General features: G+C 53.8%; 2 protein-coding genes across 3 annotated transcripts; one reads left to right on the forward strand and one right to left on the reverse strand.

The window, feature by feature from the left end:
- The first annotated feature begins 17 nt into the window (after positions 1-17).
- LTK (leukocyte receptor tyrosine kinase) lies at positions 18-9,933 on the forward strand. The gene is given in 20 exon segments (XM_032480868.1): positions 18-28; positions 4,005-4,199; positions 4,335-4,412; positions 4,899-5,141; positions 5,183-5,273; positions 5,505-5,661; positions 5,738-5,763; positions 5,765-5,863; positions 6,586-6,656; positions 6,658-6,728; positions 7,190-7,267; positions 7,658-7,738; positions 8,192-8,261; positions 8,447-8,576; positions 8,672-8,769; positions 8,895-8,987; positions 9,088-9,183; positions 9,293-9,390; positions 9,393-9,535; positions 9,637-9,933. Coding segments are annotated over 20 exon segments (2,226 nt in total).
- Positions 9,934-10,351: 418 nt separating this feature from the next.
- On the reverse strand, positions 10,352-18,926 carry ITPKA (inositol-trisphosphate 3-kinase A). 2 transcript variants are annotated; one of them, XM_032481472.1, is made up of 8 exons: positions 18,241-18,926; positions 12,624-12,701; positions 12,384-12,480; positions 12,084-12,300; positions 11,738-11,942; positions 11,397-11,498; positions 11,035-11,106; positions 10,360-10,945 (listed from the first exon to the last, which is right to left on the reverse strand). In XM_032481472.1, exons 1-8 carry the CDS (start codon positions 18,727-18,729, stop codon positions 10,742-10,744), a joined length of 1,464 nt encoding a protein of 487 aa, XP_032337363.1. In that variant the 5' UTR covers positions 18,730-18,926; the 3' UTR covers positions 10,360-10,741. The 2 variants fall into 2 exon arrangements, with proteins under 2 accessions (XP_032337364.1, XP_032337363.1); XM_032481473.1 differs by lacking the exon at positions 12,624-12,701 and having other exon boundaries at positions 10,352-10,945; positions 18,241-18,922.
- Positions 18,927-19,202: the final 276 nt, after the last annotated feature.

A 19,202-nucleotide genomic window follows, 5' to 3' on the forward strand; every position in this document is an offset into this window, starting at 1 on the left:
AGAGATGGGGAAAAACCATGAGTGAGAGGTGAGAACTGAGTTCACATCTGGGACAAGAAAAGTGTGGGTGGGGCAACACTCTTGGGAATGGGGGCACTCCTAGAAGGACTCTCTCAGCAGTCCACTTGGAGTATAGGTGTCCTTAATGAGGTCAACATCTTGTCTCCTTATGGTCCCCTATTTCCATCAACTGCCATCTTGAGACATGAAGAAGCCAAAAAACCAGACTGGTATGGTAGCTGTCTGTCTTAAATCTGTTTGGGCTGCTGTAATAGAATACTACAGGCTGGTGGCTTTAAACAACAGACATTTCTTTCTCACAGTCTGGAAACCGGAAGTCCAAGATCAAGGTGCTAGCAGATTTGATGTCTGGTGAAGACCTGCTTCTTGGTTCACAGACAGCTCTTGCATGGCAGAAGGGACAAGGGAGCTCTCTGGGGTCTCTTTATAAGGACCCTAATCCCATTCCACCCATGAAGGTAGAACCCTCATGACCTAATCACTTCCTGGAGTCTCCACCTCCAAATACCCTCAATTTGGGGATTCAGTTTCAACATAAAAAATTTGGCAATTCAACATTGTCTAGTGCTGTCCTGCAACACCCCTTCCACTGTGGACTTTACTGGTGGTAGGCAAAGGCTGGGGAGGAGTGGATCAAAGCATAAACTGGTTCATCGGTTTATCTCTTGGTAGTTCTAGGTTGTTCTTTTGTCTGAATTCCAACACTAAGCTTTCCTACAGTGTCATTTGCTGTGTGGAATTACTTATCATCATTGTGTTCACAGGTAAGTGTGAGTGCAGTGTGCCCTGTCAGTAGGTAGAGAACTTACTCTCCCAAAACAGAGCAGCTGAACACAGAATTGTACAATAGGTTTTACTAAGCAACTACCTTATCTGCAAACAGCAATAGTTCTCAAACTTATGTGAAAAAAAGTTTTCACCTGGAGAGTGTGTTAAAACAGATCATTGGGCCCTGCCACCAGTGATTCTGATTCAGTAAGTTTAGGATGAAATTCAATAATGTGCATTTCTAACAAGTTCCCAGGGGCAGCAGCTGTCCAGAACCAACCACACTTTAAGAACCACTGAGTTACAGGGACCTTGCAAAGTAAATCCTGTAAACTCAGTGAGAGTTAAATAGGGCATGGTTACAGACTCAGTGCAATCCCTATCATATTATCAGTGGCATTTTTCACAGAACTGGAACAAAAAATTTTTTTAATTTGTATGGGAATTCAAAAGACTCCAAATAACCAAAACAATCTTGAGAAAGAAGAATAGAACTGGAAGAATCACGCTCTCTCACTTCAGGCTATACTACAAAACTACAGTAATCAAAACAGTATGGCAATGGCACAAAAACAGACACATAGATCAATGGAACAGGACAAAAAGCCCAGAAATTAACCCATGCACTTATTGTCAATTAATCTATGACAAAAGAGATAAGATTATTCAATGGAGAAAAGACAGTCTCCTCAATAAGTGATGCTGGGAAAACCAGACAGCTACATGTAAAAGAATGAAATTAGCACATTCTCTAACACCATATATAAAACTAGACTCAAAATGGATTAAAGACCTAAATGTTAGACTGGATACTCTAAAATTCCTAGAGGAAAATAGGCAAAACACTCTTTGACATAAATCACAGCAACATTTTTTTTTCAATCCATCTCCTAGAGTAATGGAAACAGAAGCAAAAATAAGTAAATGGAACCTAATTAAACTTACAAGCTTCTAAATAGCTAAGGAAATCCTAAACAAAATGGAAAGACAATCTACAGAATGGGAGAAAATATTTGCAAACAATGAGACCAACAAGGGATTAATTTCCAAAATATACAAACGGCTCATACAGCTTAATATATAAAAAAACAACCCAATCAAAAAATGGGTGGAAGACCTAAGTAGACATTTCCCCAAAGAAGACATACAGCTGGCCAACAAGCATATAAATAGATGCTCAATATAACTAATCAGAGAAATGCAAATCAAAGCTACAATGAGGTATCATTTTACACCAGTCAGAATGGCCTTATCATTAAAAAGTCTACAAATAATACATGCTGGAGAGGGTGTGAAGAAAAGTGGAACCATTGTACACTGTTGGTGTGCAAACTGGTGCAGTCACTATGAAGAACAGTATGGAGGTTCCTTAAAAAACTAAAAATAGAGTTATTATATGTTCCAGCAATCCAATCCTGGGTATATCTGGAGAAAACTCTAACTCAAAAAGATACAAGCACTCAAGTGTTCACGGAAGCACTATATACACTAGATAAGACACGGAAGCAACCTAAATGTCCACTGACAGATGACTGGATAAAGAAGATGTGGTGTATATATACAATGGAATACTACTCAGCCACAAAAAAGAATGAAATAATGCCAATTACAGCAACATGGATAGACCTAGAGGTCATCATATTAAGTGAAGTCAGACAGAGAAAGACAAATATCATAAGATATCATTTATATCTAAAAAAAAAAAGATACAAATGAACTTATTCACAAACCAGAAACAGACTCACAGACATAGAACTATGGCTATCAGAGGGGAAAGGGGTTGGGGGAGGGATAAATTAGGAGTTTGGGATTAATATATACACACTTTTATATATATATATATATATATATATATATATATATATATATATATACACACACACACACACACACACAATAGATAAACAATAAGAACTTATAGCATAGGGAATTATATTCAATATCTTATAATAACCTATAATGAAAAAGAATATATATGTATATGTATAACCGAATAACTTTGCTATACACCTGAAACTAACACAACATTGCAAATCAACTATACTTCAATAAAAATAAAAAATAGGGCATGGGACCGCAGTTTCTGTAAAATCACTGTGGTGTGTACACGCAGCACTGTACACTCAGAGACTTTACCAAATAGCTACTATAACTTCTTTTTTCAAGTGTTTTATATTAAACAGGCCTCAGCCTTTAAAACTGATATTTTGAGCAAAAAAACGAGGAAGACACAAAACCACCCTCTCAGTTGTAAGGCGCCTTGTGGTTTACAGAGCATTTTCCCTTCCTGTGGTTTTGCAGGTAGAGCAATTGTGATCTGTTCACCAAAACCAATTGATTAGGGATGCTAGTACTGGCACTTAGGTCTTCTGACATCACGTCTAGGCTTTCACCAAATCACACTAAGAAGTTGTGCACAGAGTTGATGCAGGCAGCAGGATTATATGAGGTGAATCCAGAAAGATCCTGAACATTTCAGAATCTGAGGTAGGAGTGGCTCCACAGTCTCTAGTCAGCAGCTGGACTCCTATAAGCAACAGTTAAGAACCGAAAGGTCTATGTAGCAAGGTCTGAGTCTGCAACTCTGGCTGCAAGCAGGCCAAACGGGCCTGCTCCCACTGCTCCCGCCCACTGCTGCTGTGACTCGGAACTCCGGTAAGTGTCTTCTGGCAGTCAGGGGACCCTTATGTTAGAGGTATCTTTCTAGGCTTGGGGAAGGCAGTCATGAGAGACAGGGTCCCAACTGTCTCCTGTAGAGGACTCAAACCATTGCAGCCAAAGCCCCTGGTCAGCGCATGGGGAGTGCAGGCAGAGAAGGGTGGTGGGTGCCTGAATCCGAGGATCTGAAGCATGCAGCTGGGGAAGGAGGGACGGGCCCTGGGGTCTCAACACTGCCTGGAAGCAGGACCACTAAGCTAAGTCAAGAAAAAGATGGGAGATCTCCAGGACCTAGCTCAGTGCTGCCCCCAAATCATTCACTGGGAAGGGCTCTCCAGGGGAGAAACCTGTAGAGACATAAGCAGGCACTCCAAGGGGCTTTGGCAACCAGAGTGGGCTTGGGGCCACCTGCCAGGTGCTGATGTACCCTGGCGGGGTGGGGGCAGGGACATGGCTGCTAGAGGCTAGGGCAGGCTGTCCAGAGGTCCTCTCTTCGCCATCCCCTATTAACACCTGAGCCCCCTACCAACCCTACTGTCACCCTGTCACCTTTCAAGCACCATTCTCTGCTCCAGCTTGGGGTCCCAGGCACCTTTTCTGCCTTCCTCGCCCTTGCCGCTGCTAGCTCCAAGCTGCTGGGACCCAAACATCACCACTCCACCTAGTGGCTTTGAGCCAGCCTCTCTCATTCCCCCAGGTGAACTCGGCGTTCCTTCCTCCCACTTCCTCCTGTCACCATGGCAGACCCTTAGGCTGGGGCAGGTGCCCATGACCCTTTCCTTCCTCCCTACTCCCAGGCACAGAGGAACATTGGCTGTAATCTAACTTCAGGGCCAGCAGCCAGAGCAGGTCCACACAAACACAGTGTCACCGGGACTACCCTGCAGTAGCTTGGTGGGGACAGTGGGGTCAGTGAGGGCTTCAGGGCTTCTGAAGGGCCTGCAGTTGCAGCCGGTGCTGGCCCCGCCAGTATTCATAAGTGTGGAACAAGAATAGAGGTGAGTGGTGACCTGCGACTGTGAGGCTCTGCGGTCAGCGGAACGAAGGCCACGTACACACCGTATTGTGTCTTTGGGTATTCTACAGCGATGGATAGCTCTAGTGGCTTTGACTATCCCTTCTTCCAGCAGAACCTGGGGAACGGTAGCAATAGTCTCTACCAAATTAGCCATACCCAGGAGCCTGTTCCTGCCAAGCTGTGTCCTTAACCAGCAGCAGCTGCAAGAGGTGGGTTGAGCCTCCCCCAAATCCATTAACCCTTCTAAAATAAATGTAAGCTCTAATTTTATGGTATGCATACCTAGTCTCCCCATTCCTTCAAAATCGACTACGTCCTCTAAATCCCTCAGTTACGAACTTCTGCAGCTGCCTCTGTCATCAACCTCTGCCCTAAGCAGGCGGCCCCAGGACCAAAGTTCAGGGGCGGGGAACTCAGCGCCTGCTTTCTGCAGGGTCTCAGCCTATGGAGCCGCGGGAGGCAAAGGTGCCAAGAACCACCTGTCGCGGGCGCATGGAGTTTTCGTCTCTGCCGTCCTCCCCCTTGGTCGCTGGGAGCCGCTGTACATCTTCGTGGGGCAGCAGAGAGAGGAGCCTGCCCGAAGTACGCGGAGCCAGTGGGAAGAGGACAACTCAAGCGCCCCAGGGCGAGGGCTGGGTGGAGAGAAGGCGCTCCTCGCGGTTCAGGCCTCAGCACTGCAAGGGGAGGGTCCCGCGCCTCACTGATTCCGCCTCTGAGGGACTCCTCGGAGGCGCACGCGGCGACGCATGGGACCGAAGGAGTCCAGGGTCACGCCGCTGGTGGCGGGGGCGCCACCTACGTCTTTCGGGTACTTACCTGCCTCAGCGCGGGCCGCTCCCGCCTGCAGTGCGGTCCCAAACGTTCCGGCGGGCGCGCACGCACACGACCTCCACGTAGGGCCTTGGCATCCCCAAAGCTCTGGGCCTGGCTGGGAGCTCCTTCCCTTACTCCAGCCCCCTGGGCGGGAGCCCTCGCCCAGAGCCGGGTCCTCACTCGACGGCTGGAGGGCGCGCCCCTGAACGCGCCGCCGGCCGGGTAGCTGTGGGCCGGCGAGCTGGAGCCGCTGGGGGCGGAGGCCAGAGGAGGCGGTCCCGCCTACGTCAGGCGGCAGGACGGAGGCCGGACTCAGGCCGCCCCCGAGAAACTGGAAAACCGCCCGGTGGCGCCCGGGAGCAGCGGGAGAGGCGGGGCGGCAGGTGAGGGCGCGGGCTGCAAGGAGAGACGGGCATCCTCCCCATCCCCGCTGCCAGCCATCCTGCTGTCTCTCTGCAGGTGGAGGGGGGAGCTGGACGTCGCGGGGCCGCATCTCCGCAGGCGGGCCGCTCACTACTGGAGGCTCGGGCTACGCTTGACTGGCCGCAGCCGGAGGCTTCGGGGGCGGCGGCGGCCGCTACCAGGGTAGGTGAACCCTTGATAGGGCAGCTGGGCAGCCCCGACAGTGAAGTGAGGTTAGAACCTTAGAACAGAGCGAGTTCCTCGGAAGGATAGGTCGGAAAGGCGTTCAGCCCTGCTCCAGGCCAGAGCAGGCAGAGTAATAGCTGTTAGAAAAGCAGATCAGGGAGGAAGGTATAGCATGCACGAGGCCCTGGGTTCAATCCCCAGTACCTTCATAAAATAAGTAGACGAATAAACTTAATTACCTCCCCCCAAAAAGATTAATTTTTAAAAAAAAAGAAAAAAGTTATATTCAGTTTGTAGTTATTGTAAAATATTGGCTACATTCCCCATGTTGTACAATATATCCTTATTTTATACATAATAGTTTGTACCTCTCAATGCCATACCCCTATGTTGCGCCCCTTTCCCTCTTGCCACCACTAGTTTTGAACTTCCTGGTCTTGCACAGCACAGGAATACTTGGGAACTGGACTGTCAGCTGTCAGCTGGTCTGCTTGTCAAATATCTCCTTGCTTTGAATTCTCCTCAAATACCTGTGAGCTCAAGGATCCCAGAAGAGGAAGCAGGCAGGCTTGATAGAACTCCCTCAAGGTCTCCCACCCACCCTAAATGCCTGGCGCTGCTCCTTGTTCCAAAGTCCAGGGCTAAAGTTAACTGTGAGGCTGGAAACGGTCTGTATGTCCCCCACCCGCACCCCGCAATATCAGTTCTTTTACTCATAGTCAATCGAGAGCCACAGAGAGGAGGAAATTCAACTATACCTCAATGGCAGTCATTGCCTTTTGAAAATCTGCAGAGCTCCAGGTGGCCAAGTGCATGTGCCCAGAGGGCATGGAACTAGTTTCGGATAACATCACATGCATGGGTGTGTCCTGCCTTTGTCTGAGGCCTGAACTCCTGAGGTCAGGGGCTGGGAGGAAGAGTAGGGCACTGTGGAGGATGTCTGCTGTGTGCCAGGCACCGCGTTGGGTGTTGGGCAGGGGACTGGAGATTGCATCAGTGCAATCTCTGCCTTCATGGAGCATGTAGTCTAGCGGTCCAGTGTGGGAGGGGAGGTATGTGTCGCTATCGCTATCTCTATCTACATCTACATTTATATCTAGATATAAATATAGATATATCTCACTGTGACAACTGCCATGGGAGGTGTAAAGTGTTTTAGGGGTTCTCAGGATGGAGAGATTGCATGTGTTTAGGATAAGTGAGGAAAGCATCATGGAAAAGTTAACACTTGACCTGAGTCTTGAGGCATGGGTAAAACTTGGGTAGAGGAATTTCCTACTGGAGGGGTCTCTCTCCCTAGACCTGCCCACCCCATCCGCCCAGGTCCTCTGATTCTGATGGTGGCTGTGGTGGTGATCTTGACACTGAGCCTCTTTATGGTGTGTGGGGTCCTGATTTGGGGTATAAAATATCCAGCTAGCATGGCTCACTTCTCCAATGAGCTGATGGGCTTCTGTGGGGTCCTAGAGGCAGACATGGCTGAATTAAAGACCCCTTCTCCCAGCAGAGCAGTGGTGGACCCCACTGGGGTTCTAAGAATAGAAGCAACTGGGGCGGCCTGAGGACAACATTCACCTTCATGGGCATCTGGAAAGGTATCCTGGGCAGAGGGAGACAAATGCGGGTGGGCCTGATAGGCAGGTAGAGAGTGTGTCATTGTTCTTCCCACCCTCAGTGAACCATAACAAGTGGCAGGGCTTGTGAGGGGATGAGCCTGCCAGGCCCTGAGCTCCGGCTGAGCAAGTTTGAACCTCCACCATCAGGACAGCCCCCAGACCCTACTATTTCTAGGTGGCGCTTGGCCCAGCCCAGTCCTGGTCTCTGCCTCCAAGGCCTATGGAGGTTTCCCCAGCCAATATTCACTCTGCTCAGGTGAGTCCTCTCCCTCTTTCCGAGAATCTTTGCACTTTATGCCCCCACCCCCCATTCCTGCTCCCTGCTGTGAATTATGGATGCCAGAGAACATCTCAGAGAGGGCCAGCTGGGCATACAGGGCACAAGCAGGGGGACAAAGGAGGTAAAGGAGGCAAAGGAGGCACTAGACCCTCAAGGACCCTTCCCCAGGCCCAGCCGTCCACCCCCTTCCAACCTGTCTTCCTGCAGAGCCCTGGGCCACCGTGCCTTTGGAGAGGTCTATGAGGGACTGGTAATTAGCCTTTCTGGGGACCCCATCCCCCTGCAGGTGGCTATTAAGGTGAGAGGGGTGGGACTTCTGGCTGAAGGCAGGAGAGAAGGGTCCATGTAGGGAGGAACAGTGGCTGGAGCTAGGGCAACCCACCCTCCTGAAGTGTGGCCACTCAGGAGCTCTGCCCTCTTCCTCCCTAGATCTGCCAGGACTCTGCTCTCAACAGGACCAGAACAGACTGGATTCCCTCATGCAGACGCTCATCATCAGGTGCACCTGGGGCCAGAGGCAGGGGCGGAACATGGGAGGAAGGCAACCAGCCTGCAGGAATAGCCTCTCTTTCCCCTAGGGCTGAGAGGAAGCAATTCTAGGGACACAGAGGTCCTCTCCAGTCTGTGGAGCCCAGAGCATGGTGTCTCCCTGCTTGTGCTGGGGTATTTGCACCATCGACTCAGCAGGTTCAGCCATCAGAACACTGTGCACTGCATGGGGCTTAGCCTCCAGGCTACCCCTCACCTGATTCTGCTGAAGTTGATGGCTGGTGGGGACAGGAAGAGTTTCCTGAGGCACAGCCAGCCACACCTGGTAAGACCCTACTCCCAGCCCTCCAGGCCCCTCTAAAGACCTTGTTCATGTGTCCCCAAACCTGCATGGTCTGATGTACCTTCTGCCTGACCCAGGGCCAGCTGTCACTGCTGGCCATCCAAGACCTTCTCCAGCTGGTTCAGGACATAGCCCAGAGTTGCCACTTCCTGGAGGAAAGTCATTTCATCCACAGGTTGGAAGTGATTCTGTCTCTGGGGACCTCCCCAATGAATAGCCCTTCCACAGAGTTTTTTAAGGAAAAGATCAAGGCTGGAGTTTCTGAGTTCTGGCAGTGATTTTTTTTGCCCAACTCTGCAGGGACATTGCTTCCAGGAACTGCCTGCTGAGCTGTACTGGACCCAGTTGAGTGGTCAAGATTGGGGACTTAAGGATGGCAAGAGATATCTATAGGTGTAGGACCTGAGGATGTGGGGAAGGCTGACTCCAATGGAGTTTACCAGCACCTTTGGGCCATTTGAACAACTCATAACTCCCCTCCTCTCTCCTGTAGAGCGGGTTATTACCACAAGGGCTACCAGGTACTGCTGCCTGTCAAGTGGATGCCCCCAGAGGCCCTCCTGGAAGGCATCCTCACATCCTATCTATGACAGACTCTTGGTGATAACACACACTCCTCTACCTTGGGCCATCTCATGTAAGGGAAGGGGAAGCTGTGCCTGATGGGCTTCACTCAGTTCCCTGCATTTGTGATGCAAGTCTTTTGGGGAGCTGCTCTGAGAGATCATCTCAGTGGTCTACATGCCCTACCCTGGGCTTACCAATCAGGAGGTGCTGGACTACGTCACTGGAGGTGGATGGCGGCCCCTTCCAGGGGCTCTCCAGGGCCTGTGTAAATATGGAGTGTTGCCCAGAGAGGGAAGTCTTTTACAGCCCGGGGTGGGCATGAACTCCACTCCAGTTTTGCCAGCTTCTTGGAGCATCTTCAGTACTGTGTTCAGGTATGCCCCCTGATCTGCCCTGACCATCCTGGTCTTGGGGGTCAGAAGGGAAGCCATAAAACAACACTGTGGTCCCCTGCTACACTACCCTCCCATTACAGGACCCTGATATGCTGAATTCACCCCTTCCAGTGAACCAGGGCCCATCCTAGGGAAGGAAGGGGTTGGGGATCTGGTCTTTGCAGGGCCTAAGATCCCCACAGGCCCAGGAACTGAATCTGGAGAGCTTGAAGAGTTGGAGAGGGAGCCTCCTTGGCTCCTGGCTGCCTCCTGGCCTCAAGCCCCCCAAATCCAGGGGTCTCCAACCTCAGAACCTTTAGAATCCCACTTGGGGTTCATGGGCCCCAAAGGGCCCTGAGGGTGAGACTCTGGCATTTATAGTAGCAGTTCTTCCCTGAGCTCTTCCCCAGGCTTCTAGGTGGCTTGTGTTCTAAGTAACCTCCATGCTGCGTCTCTGGGCCTGTCTCAGGGCTGGCCTGATACCACTGGACTCTCCATACTGGAAACTGGCCTCAGGTGTTCTGGGGAAGAGCCTGGCCACTCTCAGCCTTTGATATTTGGGGCCAGAGGCTACCCTCCCACCCCCTCCAGGTGTAGGTGGGGAGTTGAAATTGTTGAAATTGCCTCCTGCAGGAAGCCGTCTCTAGATTGCCATTACCCCATGAGCATCCTGCATCTTGGCAGACCCCAGCCATACAGATGCCTCTAATAAAGAGCTCTTCTCATATCCTCCAGTAATCTGAGTGGCTGTGAGAGATGCCAGGGAACTGAGAAAGAGGGGGCCAGAGGAGGGGGGGGGATGAGGCCTGAGTCAAAGCTGGTGTCTTTCAGTTTTATTTGGAAGCGGAGTCCATTGTAGTGTGGGAGGTTAGACCAACAGATCTAGTGCCTGTGAAATAAAATAATTATTTGGCCTCTCTGGAGAGGAATGGGAGTGAGCTGGGCTGAGGAAGAAGCCCTGTGTCCCATTCTACCTCTCCCTCCCCCAGCTAAATTAGTGTCATCAGCTCTGGGAACATTGGGGCTTGTATGGAGGCCAGGCCCTGCACGTGCAGTGTGTCCCATAGTGGTTGGCCCCTGGTCCTGCAGGGCCGTATGAACCGCCCCGCACCGCAGGGTTTCAGTCTCTCGCCTGCATGCATGGCGGGGAAGCAGGCGCTGGTCCATCTATTAGACCCTTGGGTCCGCGGGAACAGAGGTCTAAACTCATCTCTCTGCCAGGGTAGCCAGGATGCCAATGAGATTGTCCAGCCCCAGCAAGTAGCCGTCCTCTCGGTTGCCCTCCTCCCAGGGCCGCCGGTGGTCCAGAGTCTGGCCGTCAGGGAGGGGCGTGGTCTTGCCAAAGTCGATGAGCCATACGCCGGCGCGATGGCAGTGATCATGCACGAAGAGGAGCGAGCTGCCGATCACCTGCCGAATCCCACAAGGTCAGACCACGGCTGGATGCAGGAGAGGCCCTCACAGACCACAGACCTGTACCTGAGCCTACCCCCTCTTACCTCGTGCTTCCGAAAGAACTCAGAGACCTCCAGGGTGTCCCGGATCTGCTGCAGACGGTTCAAATACCTCCTCTGGAGAGGGTAGGGTAGGAGAGGAAGGCAAATTCAACACCAACTGAAACTGCGAATATGAGCGGCGCCATGATGCATGCTTGGCTTGGCAAATACCGTGGTGAGGAAGCACAGGCCCTCACGTGGCGCACAGCCCGGATAGAAGGAATGTAAAGCAATTACAATACTGCGATAAATGCTACTATGGGGGGGGGGGGTCACATAGGGGAGGCCGCTACACCAGATGACCTGGGGGCAGCCCTCAGTTTCAGGCTCCCCAACACCTGAGGGTACTGGAATAGTGCGCTCACCAGCACTTCTGCATCCCCTTGCACAAACTCCTCGAAGACACGAATCACCTGCTCCCGGCTTCGCGTGGTCTTGAAGTCGGTGCTGCAGGAGCCGTCGGCTTTCTGTAGATGGTGAGACATAAATTGTCAGGGCCCCCGTACCTGCCCAAGGGGAGAGGATCAGGCTGGAGCAGCGGTACCTCCCGGGACGTTGAATGCCAGGGACAGCAAGTCGGCTGCCAGAGGGTGCCTCTTCCGAGGGCGGTCGGGGTGGGAGGTCAACATGGAGGGCAGACACCGCGCGGTGGGGCTGGGGCGGAGGAAGGGTCCGGTAGATGCAAAGTGAAGCGGGCCTGGCCCACCTTGATGCCCTCGATGCGGAAGCCGAGCGTGGTGCTGGAGCTGATGCCTTCTCGCCACTGCATGTAGCGCGGCTTGGTGACAGCGCGCTGCGCGTGCTCCTCTTCGGTAGGTGCCGTAGGGTCTACGGCCAGCATCTTCTTGTACATGTCCTTCCGTAGCTTGGGCCGCTCGCGGGCTTTGGTCAGCTCCTCTTCCAGGTAAGTCCTACAGAGGCGCAGGCAGTGTCTGGGCGTGAACGGACGCACACCAGGACCCGTCGAGCAAGGCTTTGGGCATGCGTAGAGAGCTTGTCCCCCGCCGTGGGCTCTTCGCCCGGTTCCCACCTGCCCGACAGGGCACCCGTACCTAACGCCCATCTTGCAGTCAAGCACGCAGGGCCCATCGAAGCCGTCGAGCAGGTCCTGCAACTGCAGGTAGCTCTCGCCATCGCGCTCCACCACACCGTGGAAGGCGGGCACGCAGCCGCGCAGCGCGTCTGCCATGAGCCGCGCCAGGCAGTAGCGCTCCGACTCTGAGCTGCGCTTCAGGATTAGCCCGCTGGTGCCGGCCGCCTTGAAACTCCCTGCGGGCAGGCACTAGTTAGCGCTGCCTACTCCCGTCCTCCCCCGCCTCCAGGCACCGCACCCGCGTCTGCCCGGTACTCACCCGTGTGCCCCGCCAGCTGCACCCAGGCATAGCGCTTCTTGAAAGGACTCATGACCGGCAGATTCACCATGGTCCGGATCTTCTGCCAGTGGCTTTTCTGAAAGCGACACGGTCCCGGTCGGCGAGTCAGCGTCTCAGCAGTGCACAAGCCCTCCCTCTGGAACACGGTCTCGCCCCGCACCCCCCACCCCCGCATCGCGAGCAGCTAGCGCCCCATGATTCAATCACTCATTCACTCACGGAAAGTTTATGGTGAGTCTCTGTGGAGGACCCTGAGACAAGCACATGGAGGTGACAGATAGCCGGCTCTTCAGTGTTCTGAAAAGAGCCCTAGGCTTAGCGTCAGAAAGCTCAGGTTAGCACCCTACTTCTGCTACTCCAAAGCTGCACGGACAGGTTACTAAACTGCTCTGTTGAGAGGTTTTAGAATTTTTGTGAGCTTCAGAATCACATGATGGTCATCTTTGTTTTTAAAAATGCAGATTTTCAGGTCTACCACGGGGAAATTCTGAAAAGTCTGGGGTGGGCCCAAAAATTTGCATTTCTACCAATGCCTCAGGATATTCTGCGGCCTGAGAAGCCTCTGAGCTCAGTTTCTTCATCTGTAAAATGGGGAAATAACCACTCTCACTGGGTCATTGTGAGTAGTAAATGAGGCTTGAGTGTGACAGCTCCCCAACCCTCATACCCCATTTCTTAGCATGAAGCAGTAGCTGGACAAATCTGGATTATTGTTTCATTTACTTGCGACCATTGGTTCCTCTCATTTAGAGAGAAAGACAAACATGGAATCAAGCCATTACAAAGGCTCAGGCAGGGAGGCCAGCCAGGTAGGGCCTGGAGGAGTGGCTTAGGGCTCCACAAGGCCCTCTTACTATCCCTGGGTGCCATGTCACTCCTCCCCAGTTGACAAGGCCCAGGGCACCCTTAGTCTTGATCTGGACCCAGGAACCTGAACTTTGCAAATGGGATGTGGAGCTGAGGATCTGTCATCTTAGACAAAACTGGGAGAGAAATGTAGATTTTGGTGTACCTCTTGTCTCTTGACCATTGCTTCTAGCCTCCCCCCAGTCCTGAGAGCATCTGACACTCTGGACCTTTCCTCTTTCCACCCCAAACTCATCAGTTCTATGTCTACCCACTGAAGTGCACAGGTTTGCTCATCCAGTGTGTCTGCTACCTCCTCCCAGCATGCCTGCCTTTTAGAGGAGTTACACATGTATATTTCCACAAGGCTGGAACCAAGAATCCAGCTTCCCTGATCAGAGGGAGTTCTGAGAGGGGGAGGGAGAACTGGAGTGGTGGCCTAAGCAGGGGAGCTACTGACCATAAAACCCCTTTCCATGGGGAGGACATGGGAGTTGGTGACAGAGCAGTGGATGGGGAGTCAGGAGTTGGTTCCAGTCCTGGCTCTGTCACTTTCCAGCTGAGTGAACTCAAGCGAGAATTTCATCTGTATGAGCCTGTTTCCTCTGGACATAGCTGTTGCCATAACATGAGCCACCGTTTACTGACTGCCTACGGCATGCCAGGCACTTCTCTCCATCAGACAGCACTGCTCCTGCTTTCCTACTGAAGTCCCTGCATGGCACACTAGGGTGTGATCACGTGTCCAATCCCCAGGGATCTGGGGGTGTAGCCAGAAGCAGCCCACTAGAAGCATGTCATCTCTTTCAAAACTCCCTTTTTCACTCTTTAAATACATACAAGGTTTGCATTATGCTGCATAATAAATTCAAGTTTTATTATAAAACTCTCCCACCTCCAAATTCTCAAAAAAAATTTCCAGGAAGATGTAAGTGCCGTGCATATTCAGCAGCTCCATCCTATATCCTCCTCTCCCACACTGAGTTTGAGATTCACGATGCTGCTGCAGAGGCTCAGCAAGTGCATGAGGTGGGAATTATTGCCATTTCAGAAGGAAATCAAGGCTCAGAGAGTTAACATCCCCTCAATCCTTTCCTCCAGTCTCCCAGTCTCTAGCTTATGCCTTCTACCAGCTCAACCCTCTTCCCTTGTTCCAATTGCCCCAGCAGGTTCCAAAATCCATGCTACCCATGCTACCTTTAGGAGACCCTGAAGGAGAAAGAGTATTGTACAAGATGAAGCAACTTGCAGCCACAAGGTAGTGTGTTTTGATCTCTGGGGACCCCTCTCTTTTGGCTGGACACCTTTGTTTCATCCAAAGGGAAGGGTTTAATGTTGGGGCTTCAGGCAACTTTAGGTGCTTACTGGCAGAATTTGGGGGCCAGTGAGACCAGAATTGACTTGGTCTGAAGGTACATCTTGTTCTGTAGAAGACACTGAAGTAGAAGATGGAACCAGCCTTGGGTTAGGTGAGATGGAAGAATGGCCCCATCCTTTCTTCTGGGATCATGTGGGAGCAGTGAGTGAGGCTGGAAGGTGGAAGATGGGCCTGGTAGAAGAGGATTTAGTACCCGCAGTTCTGGGTTACTGCCACTTGATTGATGTGTGATAACATAGCATCAACTTGCTCCCAAGCTGAGGTAAAATGGGGTCATCACCTTCTCTTCCTACCCCAGTTTTGTGAGGATCATATCAGCCAAGAGTAGCAGAGGCTAAGGCTGTTTCCAGACATGTGGGTTACAAAAGGCTTTCATACGCATTATTTCATCTGATCCCTCCCAGCCACCTCTTGAGGTTTGTTGGTAATGACAGGATTTAGCTCTCCTGTCAGTAATGGATATGGTCAAACATGGAAGGAGTTGGTGCAAGTGTCATGGAACTCACTGCCATCTTTCATCTTAGGGAGCTACCTCCCCCAGGGAACATAATGCATATACAGATGCATGTGTCCAAAAAAGTTCCTGGAGAATCATTCTTTGGTAGGTGGGTGGGGATTTTGGCATATGAACAACAGCAGGGAAGATATTTTTGAGCAGGTAAGGCTTTTATTGTATGGATATCAGAAAGCAGATTATGTTACAGACTGAAATCTAGCTGAAAAGAGGGCTAGAACCCCATCCTCTGGCCCAGCCTACTCCCCTACAGACATCTGGGAAAGCAACTCACAGCCAGAGGCCACCTGGACACCTTGGGGCAAAAAGCCCAGGAGGGTTGTGTGAAAGAGTCTTTGATGAAGTCACAGGAGGACCCTCTGATAATTCCTCACCCTGGGGCTGGACAGGGAGCATCTCTCCCTGGGCAAGGCTTAGCTGGACACTAGCCTCAGACCCTCCTTTGTCTAAGCTCTATTTGGAAACTCTGAGGACTCCTGTTTCATATATCACACCAGATACTGAATGTATCTTCTGCCAGAATGGATCCTTTGGTATTTATCCCCATCCTTCCTGACTTCCTACCTCCAGCCATCCAGTCTCTGGCTAAAGTTCTCTACAGCCCAACTTCTTCTCCATATCCCAATACTTTACCAAATAAGCACTCTTGGTGGTGGTGAGAGCCATGAGTTTAAATTTATAAAATGATTTGCGCTAAGGTATAAGTGACCCACGACTTTACCCTCCCAGGAGCATTTGCTTTTTAAAAAGGAAGTCTGTTAACCTAAATTTTGCCCTATAATTAGTGAAAAGTGAAGTGTGGGAGTTCTGGGTCCAGGACAGGATCACATCCAGGTCTCCTTACCCATCCTGGAGCACTGAGAGATGAGAACCAAATGAATAAGAGTCAAACACCCTCTCTTCTGGTGAAGCAACACCTTCTAAGAATACAGTCATGCCAGCTGCCCTTGGGGACAGGCCCTCAACTCCTCTCCTGACCTGTATGATTTTCCCACTACCATAGGAAAGGACTCAGGAGGGACGTATGCTGCCCAGTCCCAACTACCTTGGGGCAGCCCGGCTCTGAACAGGCTGTGCACGGCTCCGAGGAATAGGTGAAGGATGTATGTGCCAGGCAGAGGCTCCCCGCTATTTGTGTTATCCACCCAGGCCTGAGTGTAAGGGGCTGGGGAGCTGGGAGCCTCTGAGTGCTGCCGCGGTACCTCTCTCCCAGGTGTATTCTTCACGGTCAGCCAGCCGATGGGCTCTGCTTTCTGCCTGGGGAATCCCTAAAGGCAGCCTGGGCGGGCTCACTGTGCTGCTTCTGGACTGGTCGCGAGGCAAAGTCCGAGCCGAGCCCTTCCACGCGGACGCAGGCGGCCTCTGTCAACAGCCCCTGGCTTATCTGACGCTGCCGTGGCTGTTTGTCTTCGGGGAGGCCCCGGCGAGCTGGGGGTTGGGAAGGCCTGGGATTCGCAGCCTTGGAACTGGAAGGGCCCTTAGTGGCCATCTGCTCCAGCTCCTGCCGCGCCGGTGACAGCGAGGCCCAGGGTGGGAGAGGCCGAAGACGCCGGGGCACAGCTGCGACTCGTGTCAGAGTCTTGACCCCAGCCGGCCTGCGTACTTTGCACTCAGTCTTGGGCCGCGGGACCTCCTCCGCCTTCAGGAGCAAGAGTGAAGCTGGGGGTGCCCTCGTGCCGCCCTTCCTCCAGCGCCCGCCTCTCAGCTGTCAGATTCGAGCGGGGGAGCAGTGGGCCCAAAGCTACTGCTCCGGATTTTCGGAGGTGGGGAGAGTTCTCACTGCCCCACGTCACTGCCTTGGAAGCCCTTCGGCGGCACCTGCCTTCCTTCACGGGCCAGGATTGGTGGAGTAAGGATCAGGGGTCAGGGCTACCCTTACCCGAGGTGGAGAGGGGAGAGAGGGACTCCCCACACCCTAACCTGGCGGCAGGGTGAATTCCTGCGCTGAGACTTTTTCCTTTTTCCTCTAATGTCACTTACAAACCACGCCGTCTTCTGGGTAATAGAAGTCTCAGGGGTAACTGAGTCACAGAGCCACTGCAAGTCGTTACAGTGACTCCTGAGTCTCGTCCAATCAGCGCGTAGGGAGAGCCCAGATTCAGCGGGCCTGGGCAACCCCAGCACTCGTCCGCGGCTCTCACCGCCCTTCTGGGCAGGCCCGGAGCCACCAGAGCCTGCGGGGCGCGCTTTCCCTCTCCCTCCACTCCAGGGACACTTGCATAACGTGGACCTAGAACAACTCCTTCGCATTGACTGCGGGTAGTTATTTAAAGTATTTGGCCTTGGTTAAAACGAGGGGGACAAGATGGCCATCCTGGGCGCGGCACAGGACTGAGGAGCAAGCACCGGGAATGACTTCATCGCACCCCAGTCTGGGTTATCCGAGGGTCAAACCTGGCCCCAGAACATCCAGGCTACCAGAGGAGGAGATTAGCAGGTTGATGCCACCCTTTCAGCCTCAGTTTACCTTCTCCCAGGTCAGAGTTAGGAGCAGTAAAGCGGAGGAGGGCCGCGTTTCGCCCCCTGCCAGAGCCCCCAACCCTGCGCGCCTCCCTTCCCTGCGTCCACGACTGGTGCGGGCGCAGGGAGCAGACGGCGGCGGCTCAGGAGCAGAGCCTGGAGCGCCGCTCCACTCCCACTCAGGAGAGGGAAACCGTGGCAACGGCGGGGGTAGGGCTGCGGCGCGGGAGAGGGGGCGGCAGAGAGGGAGACTGGTTCGCCCCTCTCTGCGAGAGTTCGCGGATCCCTCTAGCACTACCTCGATCCCTCTAGCACTCCGATCCCTCTAGCACTACCTCGCAGCCAGCAAGTCATGCTTCCCCCGCCCCACCTGGACCCCGTGGCTGGTCGCAGACTCCTCTTCACTTTCCTTTTTGGATGCCCCAGGGCCCGGACTGCGACCCGCCTGTGGGGCTCGGGTGAAAACTGCCAAGGTGAGAGGTCAGCCCCACGCCTCCCCCCGACGCCAAAGCCCCTCCTAAAGAGTGAGAATCGGACCCTCCGGGGAGGGAGCTTAGGAAAAGTCCGCAGAGCGCTCAAAGCAGGTCCCCGCGCGCAGCCCCCGCGGCCCCCGCTGGCCCCGCCCCCGCGGCCCGTACCTGACCCGCGTCCTCGCCCGCTTCCAGCTGCACGTTGCCGCGGCTCCGGCTCTCGCTGTCGCTCAAAAGATCGTCCTCCGAGTCTTCGGGCAGCGACGAGGACCCAGTGGAGGAGAGCGACGACGTGGAGAGGCGGCGCGGCTGCTGCAGGTGCGACGAGCCCACGGCCGGGAGACAGACACCCTCCGGCTCGGGCGGCCCTGGGCTGGCCGGGGGCACGTCCGGCTCCTCGGCCGTCACAGTCAGCCGCGGGATCACTGGGGCAGGGGGAGCCCGCGGGAGCCCATTAGGGACCTGTCCCCCTCGGCGCTTGGCCCCGCGGGCCCGGGGCTGCCCTGCGGCGGCGGCGGCAGCGACCGCGGCGCAGCGCGCCTCAAAGAGGAGACGCAGCTCCCCAACACTCCGCCGCGGGGCCCGCTCCAGCCCAGGGCTGCAGGGGCCCCCGCCTCCCGGTCGCGCCATGCCCGTCGGGCCCCCGGGCAGGGTCATTTCCTGACAACGGAGCCGCCGCGGAGCCCAGCAGCCCGCGGCGCGCCGGGGACTGGAGACGCTAGGCGCCCCCGGCTTGAGACTGCCCCGAGGCGGAGCCTGAACGGCCGCCCGCCTGGGCCCCGCCTCGGCCGCGCCCCCCGCCCACTCCTTTCACTTTCAGAGAAAGCGCGGGCCTCCCAGGGCTCCTGCGGAGCTGGGAAGGTTCCCTGTTGCTCCTCCGAGTGGTCGGGAAGCCCAGACCTCGAGGATACACACAAAAACAGGGCCTGGGCCTCGCGGCCTCTCTGGGCCCGCCCTCGAGGAGACGGGAGGGGCTGCCCCGCCCTGTACCGTGCTGCCTCTCCTGGTTTCGGGGCTGGAAAGGATTCCTTTTGGCAATTCCAAGGGCCCTGACCCGGCAGGGGAGGCGCGGGTCCCTCTCTTGCTCTCCCATCCAATCCTTCGGGTTCCTTTCCGCGGCCCATCCATCC

This window comes from Camelus ferus, chromosome 6 (assembly GCF_009834535.1).
Source record: "Camelus ferus isolate YT-003-E chromosome 6, BCGSAC_Cfer_1.0, whole genome shotgun sequence".
NCBI classification, from domain to species: Eukaryota; Metazoa; Chordata; class Mammalia; order Artiodactyla; family Camelidae; genus Camelus; species Camelus ferus.